The 12,289-nt window shown below is 34.4% G+C and overlaps 1 protein-coding gene and 3 pseudogenes across 1 annotated transcript; 3 read left to right on the forward strand and 1 right to left on the reverse strand.

Annotated features, from left to right (window-relative positions):
- Positions 1–907: 907 nt before the first annotated feature.
- On the forward strand, positions 908–2,838 carry LOC122584554 (annotated as a pseudogene).
- A 1,254-nt stretch (positions 2,839–4,092) lies between these two features.
- LOC122584555 (calcium-binding protein CML42-like) lies at positions 4,093–5,192 on the forward strand. The gene is made up of 2 exons (XM_043756645.1): positions 4,093–4,685; positions 4,945–5,192. The coding sequence occupies exons 1-2, from the start codon at positions 4,346–4,348 to the stop codon at positions 5,190–5,192; spliced, it is 588 nt and encodes a 195-aa protein (XP_043612580.1). The 5' UTR covers positions 4,093–4,345.
- On the forward strand, positions 5,192–8,201 carry LOC122584558 (annotated as a pseudogene).
- A 254-nt stretch (positions 8,202–8,455) lies between these two features.
- Positions 8,456–11,524, reverse strand: LOC122584556 (annotated as a pseudogene).
- Positions 11,525–12,289: the final 765 nt, after the last annotated feature.

The raw sequence follows: 12,289 nt of genomic DNA on the forward strand, positions 1-12,289 counted from the left end.
AGCTCATAGATTTACAAATCGTTTTGTTAATAGAAACACTAACATGGTATCTTAATAGATTGATATTAATATGTTGATAATTCTTAATACGGGTTTTGGAAAGTTTGAGTTCATTGAATGTAAGGGCACGGGTTAGCAAAACCAATGAAAATGAACCGAATAGATGCTTACGGGTAAACCCAAACAACCCCTTTGAGCCAATTACCCACTCTGTCCAAATTGTCCATTCGGGCACCTCTAAATACTAGCGGTAAATGCAACCATGAAACTACAATACTACATACAAGATAAACAAACATCCATATAGGAACAAACGCTAAGTGTGATTTGCGTGTGTCTTTTGAATATGCGTTTTCTGTGTGTTTTGTGTATATGTCTGTGATATCTGTACGTTCTGGTGTTATTAAGAGAAATGTGTATATTATTAATGCATTTAATAAACTCTTATATATACCTTAAGGAGCTATCTTTGCCATTTCCTTTTATTGGTGTGATTCTGTTTTTAATTCAATATAATGTATGTTTAGTTCATATAAAGGTTGACATAAACTGAGTTTTAATGTGTTGGAGGCAAAAAAAATTCAATGTGCTCGTTGAGTTTACTTGACCATTTTGCTGACCTGGCCGGTGTGCCGAAGCATATTGAAGACCATTCTAATCTATATTACTTTAAACTTAGCATTATTCTTGTTAGAATATGTACAAACTTTCTAATCTAATTGTTAAATTCAATATTATATGTCCTTTGATCCAAATATAAAAAGTCAAAAGGATGATTTGATACCCTTTTTGTCACCATTCTGTAATCTTGTTATTAAAAATGGTCATTTGCCACCCTCTTTTTCTCAACCCATAACAGCTTAAAAGGTGGGTTCATATTTCATAACTCATTTGACAATAGTTGCAAATGGAGGTTACAAACAAATACATAGCCATAAAGGCTCAAATTGAAGGTGCACCAGAAGAGAGTGATTTCGAGGTCAAAACTGAACACTTGTTCTTTCGGTAAAGCCTGGATCAAATGATATCATCATCAAGAATCTTATATATCAATTGACCCATATCAGCTTAACCGAATGAAGACTGTTAGTGTTTCCGGAGCTATACAGTTGGTCTTACTCCTGGTGAGGTTAGTTGTTAACCCAATAATGTACTTTATATATGGTTTTAAAGTGTTTTTTTTTTTCTTTCATTCTTTACTTCCAAAATATTACCTAAGAAAACCACTTAGTTATATTACTTAATTGACAAGTTGAAGAATAAAAGCATGTGTGTTTGGTATTTAGCTAACAATGTGTAAGCAAAAAGACAGAAAGTAGTACTAATTAATATCATTTCATGGATCATCATTGAGTTACAACCACTACAAAAAACAAACACCGGTGGTGCCACATTGGAGACGTCAGAGGGGTCTGATGACCCCTCGACGCATGTTTATTTTACGTGAATAATGATTATTTAAAGTATATTTCCAATTTGATAAAATAGTAAAATTTGATCACTTGATAAGTTGATAATGATTTTCTGGCTCCGTCCCTATAAGCTATATATTTTCTGGCTCGCCCCTTTAACCTAAACTGGATTTGTTTAGGTGATTGATGCTTTTGGTGTGGGAAAAGTAATAGCTTCTGGAAATTCAGAATTTGAAAAAGGTGACTATGTGGCAGGCGTTATAAGCTGGGGAGAGTATAGCATATCACAGGGATTCATGCTAAGAAAATTGGATCCAATGGGCTTACCATTGTCATACCATGTTGGACTTTTAGGTATGTCAATTTTAACCACCTCAATACACAAATATTTCTGTAAGAACTATATGTTAGTATAGCAATATATTAGTTTATAGGAAATTTTGTTTTAATGTGTTCTTAATGACAAAAAATTTTTTAAAAGTATTGAAAAGTTTCTGACTATTTGATCATAGTTAAAATTATTACCTGATATGGGCTTTGTATGAAATACAGGGATAAGTGGGCTCACCGCATACGCTGGCTTCTTTGAAGTATGTAAGCCCAACAAGGGTGAAAAGGTTTTGTGTCTGCGGCATCTGGCTCTATTGGAAATTTGGTAGGCCAATATGCTAAACAGTTGGGGTGTTATGTTGTGGGTTGTGCTGGGAGCACAAAAAAGGTTTGTTCTGTAACCATTTCGGCCTCTTATTTCGATTAGGCTTTTTAGTTTCATATTTATCAAATATAACATGGGCATTTGATTGTAATTTGACCTTCAGGTGAATTTGCTAAAAGAAAAGCTCGGGTTTGATGAAGCGTTCAACTATAAGAAGCAACTGATCTAGACGCTACGCTCCAGAGGTATAAACGTTACTAAAAGTTTTTTGTATTAATAGTTCTTGACCTTTTGAGATTTGACAAAGGGTGATTTTTTCATATTAGGTATTTCCCTGATGGATTGACATATATTTTGATAATGTGGGAGCCGAGATGCTAGAAGCAGCGGTATCCAATATGAACTTGCGTGGTAGGGTTGCTGTTTGTGGAGCTATTTCAGAATACACAAGTGCAGGAAAACGTGCAGCACCCGATATGCTAAATGTAATATACAAGAGAATCTCCATTCAAGGTTTCTTAGTAGGTGATTACATGAGTTTGTTTCCCGAGTTTGTCTCCACAACCATTGATCACATTCAAAGGGGGAAAATGCATGTTCTTGAAGATGTATCATGTGGTGTAGAAACTATTCCTTCAGCTTTTGCAGGGCTCTTTCGTGGCTATAACGTTGGCAAGAAAATAGTTAAAGTTTCTGATGAATAAGGACCTAAAATACATCTGTTTCGTAATTTAGCTATGTATTTAATGTAATTGTTCTGATGCTTCATCACTCATTGCTTCACAAACAATTCTGGTTCTCTGTCTGTATAATCTCTTTTAACCACCATAATGGTGTATTTTATACTCCTACTCAACTTTGAACACCTGAATTTGTTTCTTACTTTCCTCAATTTGGGTTCCCCGAGTTAGTAGCCTAGTATCGAGGGACATGTTAGGTAAAAGTGGAGGTCATAAGTTCTAATCTTATTTTCATATCTCTTTACTTCTTTTGACATAGTGTCATGTTTTAACTTAAACAAAGATACTAATTTTCTGTATGGATACTTTTTGAAGAAAAGGAACTCAACTGCTGTCATCGAATTGTATCAGAATGCTTCTGGTTTCACGGAGCCTAATTTTTTGTTGACACATTTCAACGGATGTGTAAAGTTTGACCCATTTACTTATGGATGGGTTAAACGAAACAAAGAACAAAAAATAAGTTAAAAGGGGTAGGTTTTTTAACTGTCCGTCCTGTTTCAACTCATAACAGCCAAATTACTTGCTTTGAAAAGTTACCCAACCCACGTGAACCACCCATTTTGCCACCCCTAATATTATAAAGTTCACGGAGCGACTAGATAAACATGGACTTATCTTCAACCAAATTACCATTCAACGTGCAATGCAGCGACTAAAACTTTCTATGCATGCAATATATTGATACTCCTGAATGTAATCCTCTTCAACATATAGATCAGCTAATGATGTCATTAGAGGTAAAAATCAGAAATTATAACTACTATAGAGTTTTACAGCCTTATAAGAGACGTTATTAGAGACAGGTTGACTTGTTGTTGTATGTATGGGTGGGTTGCATCTTTGCTGTAAAATCTTGGCCCATCTACTAGATTTAGGCTTTTAGCCCCATAGATATATTAGCCCATCAAGCGCTGAGTCCAGCCCGTACTTTCATTCAATTGCAACTCTCTCTTTATTTCCATGTACAAATACTCTGAAAGTAAAACCAACAAACTATAAAACATTAGACAAGTTAAGATTGATCAACTACATTATATTTCAACTACTTGATTTGACATCGTTGTTATGCTCTATATAATAAACTTTATTTACTTTAGTAGTTGTTACCATATTATTTCATTTATATATTTATATTATATCATCATGGGAATTAGATTATTCGTTTGTTACTCCCATGTGTATATAACGGTTTTAAAACTATCTCCACGAAAATTGTAACATCATTTTTTTAACGAAACTTTTAAATCTATAAGTAATGGAAGTTACCGTAATATTGGCGTATCCATTCGATCCAAGATTCTGCCAGCAATCCAATCCCAATCATATTTCAATTATTGATTCATAATTTCCATGATCTCGATCTCGGATCGCCATCCAAATTTGCAATAAAATCCCACACAAAAAAAAAATATATTCATTTGAATCTTCTTGTTACATTCTATTATTTTCATATTTCCCCCTATTCCATTCAATCTTTTGTTCATTTCAAACAACAGATTGAATACGAAATCCGGGGGAAAGGGAAAAAAAACACGATGGAAACACCTACAACAACCACCGTCGTTGATCAACTTTCCCCTAAACATAACAACCTAAAATCCTCTTCGTTTTGTCTTAGATCACCCTCGTTGAACTCTGTCCGCCTTCGTAGGATTTTTGACATGTTTGATACCAACCATGATGAATTGATCACGGTTGATGAACTAAGTCGCGCGTTGATCCTTTTAGGACTTGATGCGAATATGAATGAATTGGATTCTATTATCAAGACTTTCATTCAACCTGGCAATACCGGGCTTACATTTGATGATTTCCAATCTTTGCATAAGGAGATTGATGATCTATTTTTTCGGTTGGGTGATAGCGACGATTTAGGTAAATCTATTCCACGAGATTAATCAAATATATAGAGTCCGTATATTTTTTGTTTAGAATATGTTCCATGAATTTTTTTAAATTTTTTAAACGTTTAAATTTTGGACATGAGGCAGTATGCAGAGCCCAACCACAAAATTCAGGGGAAAACCCCACAGTTAATGCTTTATTAATTATAAACTTTACTAGGAAACCAAGTCTTTTGCAAGTATGATGAAAATATACGAAAAACGACTATAGTTATTTGTTGATTGTATAGGTAATCAAGATGGAGACAAAGATGAGGTTGCGGATAGTGATGTCAAGCAAGAGGAGACCGATTTAACCGAGGCATTTAAGGTGTTTGACGAAGACGGGGATGGATACATATCGGCCACAGAGCTACAAACCGTGCTTGTTAAGTTAGGATTCGCGGAAGGAAATGAAATGAGGAGAGTCGAGATGATGATTTCATCTGTCGATAGAAATCACGACGGGCTTGTTGATTCTCGGAGTTTAAGGAAATGATGCGTAATGTGAGTGTTGTTCTTAAGTAAGTTATAATCATCGATCATCTTCTTCGATTTCCTTGTTCATTAGAGGTTGTTTCGGTTAAAGGTTGTTGTAAGTGTATGATAACGGTTTTCTCCATCGGATGCAAAAGTTCAAAGTGTGACAAAATGTATATTTGGAGGGGGATTTTTTTCGGTTTTTTTTTTCCTTCTTTTATTCTCCTTTACGATGTTGTATTCTTTTGTAACATTGGCAATTAGATACATTGGGAAAGTATATTACTAAAAATTCCTTTTTTTTGCGTGTGTGTGAATTTTTGTTGCATATCAAATTATAATTGTACGTGTTTATTGTAGTTATTCAGTTTTCAAATTGTATACATATACGCTATCATGTCAAATATCAAATATCTTGTTGTCAGTTTTCAAACTTTTTGATTAGCTAGATAAATACGATGTTAAAGTACTTGAATATTTGTGTATAACTGAAAGAATATTTTTTGCCTAGTCAATATAAAAAGCACCAAATGTCGTTAATTATAGTACTTCCTAGCTAATTGTGGCCATTAACATGAGCGAATTTTAATTTGCAAAGTTCTAATCAAATCTTATGAATGCAATAACTTTTGTAAATTTCGAAGACTATATTTATCATTTCAATATTACAATTACAATATTCCTTGACCATTTTCTCACACACGACATTCACACCAAGGATTCTGAAATGTGTTTCAATCTTGTAATTGGTTAGATGCAACTTTAAGTAGACGTTTTACGCCATTGATTATGAAATGTGTTTCAACTTGACAACTTTGATGCATAAAACACAGAAAATCTAAAAATAAAGATTCTTCAACACAAATCATACACGTATCAATAATCTTAGATATAAATACAACTTAAAAACAATTTATTTCCATAATTTGGATAAGATATATGTTCTCTTTTGTCATTACTATCTTTATAATATACTCGTACGATTTATGACTACCGACGGCTAAACAAGATTGATTATGGTCCAAAATTAATAATCTATAAGTTTGTCTTATGGTCTAAAAGCCCACCATATGTTATACACTTAAAAAACTGAATGGTTACGGTCTTATTAATGTCATTTTTTCAACATGATGTGAAAGATCCGCGAGTGCTGCTAGGTTGGCCAAATACGTCGAAACGCAATTCAAAAAACTCGATATCTTGGTGAGTGAACGATATTTGATTAGTTTGTTATATCTTATTACTTGTGAAGTTGTAATACTAAGGGCGCGTTTAGTTCACAGAATGTTTTTGGAAGGAATGAAATCTTTCAAAGGAATTAGAATATGAAGGAATGAAATTTGATGAAATGTTTTTGATTTTTTAAAGATTCAAGTGAGAGACGGAATGAAATTCCTCCCCCATCCCCAAGGAATGGAGATTTCATCAAATGAGAGAATGTTAACATTCCAACGGAATGTGATTCCTTCATCTCAAACCAACCAAACACACTAAGGAATGAAATTTAATTCCAATTTCATTAGATTCCATCAAATTTTGTGAAGTAAACGCGACATAAATGTATCTCAGTAAACATATATATAATGTTTCATATATATTATTTTCTCTATTCATCTCTCTCTTAAAATTTCAAACTTTTGTAGGTGAATAATGCTGGAGTCAATGGAACAATCATACATTGTGATGAACTTAGAGCCTTCAAAGAAAGTGGATATGTAAGTAATATGGTCCCATGACCATGACCAAGATGCCATATCTGCATATCATGATTATTGTATTATCGAGTAATGAAGTATATATCCGAAATATACGACTAAAATTTTCTAGTTTAACTAAACGTTTGTTTAATATATGAATTTTACATTTGTCTCGGTCTTGCTTTTAGACATACATTTAGACATACTTTTAGGCATGTGTCATATAAAAATCTAAACCATCACCAAGTGGTCTAGTGGCAAAAAGTTATGTTTCCTCATAAGAGGTCACTGGTTGGTGGTGGTCGTGGAAATAGTTGGAACTGGCCACGGGCAAAAAAACAGACCGTTATGATTCAATAAATAGTTCCCGGGGTAACCCAGGGAAAACCTCTGCCGTATCATTTTATAGGATTATTAGAAAATATGTGTTCTATGTTTTACTTCAAGCAATGACAATGTGTATGGCTTATTGAGCAGCAAGTGTGTGATGAAAATGCACATCTTTTAGTTAATAAGGTTTTTGAAGAACCTTACAATCTGGGAAAAGATTGCATAGAAACAAATTACTATGGAACCAAACGAGTTACAGAAGCGTTTCTTCCTCTTCTCCAACTCTCTAACTCGCCAAGAATCGTCAACATCACATCTTTTTATGGAGAGCTACATGTATGTAATTCACAACTACTCGAAACATACAAGAACTTGTCATATGTATGGAAAAGGCTACTAACTTTTTCTTTTCTTGGTTTGCAGTGGATCCACAATGAGGAAGTGAAAGCAGAACTTCTAGATATCGACAACCTCACTGAAGAGAGGATTGATGGGATCACGCAACAGTTTTTGAGAGATTTCGAGACAGATAACTTGTCCAAAAATGGTTGGCCTCTTACCACAGCTGCTTATAAGATTTCAAAATTGTGATCACTGCTTATACAAGACTTATTGCAAGAAAATTCCCAAAAATTCTTGCCAATTGTGTCCATCCAGGTTATGTCAAAACTGATATCACATCTAATTTCGGACATATGACCCCAGAAGATGGGGCTAAAGCTCCTGTAATGGTTGCATTGTTGGGTGACGATGGTCCTTCTGGGGTTTACTTCAATCAAATGCGGATATCATCATTTTGATTGATACAGTTACCACAAGGTTGATCTTGAAAAAACATTAGGGATGATTCCATTTTATTTGAATAAATCAAGAGATGTGTTAGTTAATGTCTTGTAGACAATTGGTTTTACTTTTGAACCAAGTTATGTACGAGTACTATTTAAGAGCTGCAACACCAGCAAACCACAACGACATAGATTAGTGGAAAATGTGTTACATCAGCTCCTTTTACCACGCAGGTACCATACTGACACGGGCATATTTGTCATACCCAGGTACCCTACTGGGCTACTGGTATATTTGTCACGGCCGCTACTGTGTTAAAATAATGTTCAAATCGTTTGGCAAACTTTAGAAACATAAAGATGGGGAAGAAAAATGAAACTTTTTTAACAATTCTGTGTTTGAATCTCATTGACAAGTAACAAGTAAATATCATTGTCCAAAACTGTCATCATCTATCACGACAATAATCTTCAAGTAAACGACTAGACTTGTTGGCACATCCCATACAGAAGTCCTGGTTAACACTCGAGCACATCTTTAGTAACAGAACAGAAACAGGTTACAACCGGCAAAAACTAATCAAAAAGTTAACGAAACCAACCATCAAGATCCTAATGAGAAGCAAAATTATGTACAAATGCTAACCTGAATCCTCTCGGACGTTCATTCATCCTTTAACACTAGTATCCATATAACCACGGATAAAAAATAACGAAACAAACAAACCATAAAACCATTTTCATCACCTCATGATTCATCTCACAACTCTTCGAAACTAAAAAAGACCCCACCATCTCCTGCTTCTATTCGCCCTTTGATTAGAAACACAAGAACCAGAAGTCGTAATGGCTCCACGATTGCCTAACCACAAAGCAAGACCGATCCCTACTAGACTCACTAGTGGTGCTGCCATAAACAACACCGTCCTCTTTCACTTCCTGTATCCACCTCACTGTTGGTATTTATGATTATTTGACCTTCAGGCTCTTCAAAAGATGTATCCTCGACTTGCTGTTCAACTTCTTGAACACCTGATACATGGCTGTTGATTTGTTTCCTGTTTTCATAGTCCATGTCATCAGTTGGAAGCTCAAACCGACATAATGGGCAAGTATTACGTGCACTAACCACGGTTTAATACACGGCCGATGGTACAGATGAAGGCAAGGAAGCCGGTTCACCACGGCGCCAACCGTCAATGTGTCCTTACAAATGGCACAAGCCAACCCATTATGGTCTGTCGCATTAACGACCACACAATCAAGATTCTTCACAAAAGAAAGGGATGCAGGTGGTGCTCCACGTCTTGTATTATCAGCCTCAGCTAGCCGTTCCAAGAGCTCTTCAAAGCTTCTAGCATCAAGATAGTCCCCAGAATTTCCCACATAAGGCAATGTTTCATGGTCATCATCCGTATTACCAAATGGATTGTTACATGAACTTGTCTTCTTTCACTGATTCTTACACGAATTGAACCTTCGGTTTCAGAAAATTGACCATCGGATACCATTGATCTTTGAAGTTGAACTCTAGCAATCAAAGATCCAAGGGTATTTTCACTATTTTCAACCTCTTCCCATGCAACATCTTCTTCATCAGAGCTCCATTGGTTAAGACCCGCATGCATAGGGTCAATGTCTGTATCTGAATCGCCACCAAGAAAACTATGAACATCTACAGAAGCTTCTGAATCATATCCATAAGAAATGACATCACTCTCCCCGTTAACAGAATCAAAACCCTCACTTTCCGTATCTGAAACAACTCTCCTCCATCTTCTTGAACCATTAGGTGTCGTACGAGTACTTGTATCAGAAATAGCAGGCGGGTTGTGTCTAGCAAGAGTGATCATGGTCGAAAACTGTTGCGAAACATATCTTCAATAGATTCGGAACTGTTGTTATATCTTGCCCTTCTTATTCTACTAGTCATTCGTGGAACGTGTTGTTGTGATGGGGTACCATTTTCTTCTAAAAACAAAAACTTACAATCACCGCATATACTCATGTTTTCAAGGTCGATAGGGTCATTCTCGGAGGAAAGCATTCTATGGCATAATGCACATATACGAGGTGGATCAAAATTTTCAACAGATAAAGCATCATCCATTTCTGCAGATTAGAATTGAAAGGATCGTGAATATGATATACACATATATCTAATGCAAAGTTGTGCGATTTGTTAAGCAAAAGTGCATAAATAAGCTAAAGAATCAGTATTTTTAGAAGTACTTATGACGCATAAGTTGAGGGCAAATGTCATAAAACAGCAACTACCTTAGGTGGTGATCCCTTTAGGTAGGTATAACTCTTCCAACCCGTTTTTCTATACCAGTTTTTTGAACGACTATACTTGATTCTAGCGTAAAATATATAAGAATAACCAAATCGGGCACAAAAAAAAAACTTTAACTACCTAAGTAAGTTGTTCAAAACTTGTAGGCAGCAAAACAGATTGAAAAAGGTTGTAACTACCAAAATGAACTGCTGCATAAAGTACATCCTATTCTATGACATTATCCCTTAAAGATAAATATGGCCACTTTCATCTTACTAAAGCCAATTAGTGATTCATAAAGCCAACTATCTTAGCTTTCTGAATGGAGTATTCATCATCAAGTTGAAATTACCAGAAGTTGCAACTTATTAGTAACAATGCCTATCGTTATATTACCATGGTCAAGTGTTTTAGATTTTCCAAGTTTACACAAAACTCGCAATAGTATACTTTTACAACTTGTTATAGCATGTATCAAACTATCAAACTTCAGATTATTGATATTGTACTTATCTAGTGACTCTTCTTCATCAAGTAACCGCTAACTTTATAGACACAGTTGTCATGTCATCAAAACCAGTGCAGTGTTACAGTTTACGAGTCATAAGAGGCAAGATATACAGAACATCAACAATTATAAAGTTCACTACATAAAATGGCAAGTTTTATAGCAGGATACATCTAAAAAACACCAAAGCCTAATGCACAAAAATGTATCAAACTTATCACACTTTCCTATTTGGTATAATTCAACTTTATGACCATCTATTGTATACATCAAACTTGATCTCTTATAACTTGTAAAGCGGGGAAATAACATCGTTTTGATGACGTAGCAACTTATACGGCTGTGACATCAGCATAATTCACAAAAAATACAGGGTCACACATAAATTGACAGTTTGATACACAAGACAGCAAAAAGTGACAAGTTAGATACATCTTTATGTAATTATCCTTCATTTGTTATTATTTTGATATTGTTTATCTAAACCAAACACACAAATATTTTTATAAACTAATCCTAATTTCAGTAAAATAAATAAATAAAAATGAAAAAAGGGGTTAGAATTTTCTTTTACCAGATTTCAATAGTCAACTTCCTCACCTGATTTCAAAAGAATACACAAATCATCAGTAAAAGAAATATCAAAAGAATTTAAAAATCTTGAAAACAGCCCAAATATCAAACTAATCACCTCAAAAACAAAAATAATGAAAAGGGTATATGATTTAGGATCCAACTAGATGATTAAAGCAAAAAGCAATAAACTTTGGGATTATAAAAGAAAAAGATTATTATTATTGGATTAACTTTTGCGAATCGAAAGAATATGAAATACGGGGTGTGAAATTTGGGGGAAATTAGATATGATTTATAGAGTGGAATTTGGTGGGTTTTTGTAATTGCGAAATGAAATGATGATTTTTTGATCAATTTTGGTGAGTTTGGGTGGGTGGGTGCGTGTATATGTGACAGAGAAAAAAGAGTTGAGATAAGATGTACTTTTTTGTTTATTTACTTTGTTAATTTGATATCACTACCCTTCAACTTTATGCAGTTTTCTTCTATACAAAGATTTAGTTTAGGTTTTCCATAAATCTTTATTCTTCATAAGTTTTTTTCTAAATTAACCTTTAGGATAAAACTATTTATATCTCAATCTCCTTAATACATCGTTAAAAATGGTATTGAAAGAGAAAAATGACTAATCATCTTAACAAAATAGCTTAAAAATCCTCCTAACACTTTAAGAGGATGACATGTGTTATCCACTAATTCCCTTTCCTAATCTTGTCCCATGATTTTTTCACATGTAATGATCCAATAGTTAAGAGGATTTTTAGGTTATTTTGTTAGAAGGATTAATCATTTCACATTGAAATATCATAACTTACGCAAACCGAAATTACTTTGTATGTGTTTAAAACCTATAACTTGATCTTGATGGTTGAACGTTCATTCTTATACGACTAAAAGCCTAAAAGGTCTTTGATGCTATGTTTAGTAATGCCATACTGACTG

Source organism: Erigeron canadensis, unplaced genomic scaffold (assembly GCF_010389155.1).
Source record: "Erigeron canadensis isolate Cc75 unplaced genomic scaffold, C_canadensis_v1 Conyza_canadensis_unscaffolded:36, whole genome shotgun sequence".
Classification (NCBI taxonomy): Eukaryota; Viridiplantae; Streptophyta; class Magnoliopsida; order Asterales; family Asteraceae; genus Erigeron; species Erigeron canadensis.

Bases quoted from the DNA above. Each gene is read 5' to 3' on its own strand.
- LOC122584555 (XM_043756645.1), top strand. From the start codon at position 4,346: ATGGAAACACCTACAACAACCACCGTCGTTGATCAACTTTCCCCTAAA. The intron at 4,686-4,944 runs GTAAATCTATTC...TTGATTGTATAG, and splicing joins GGGTGATAGCGACGATTTAG to GTAATCAAGATGGAGACAAA.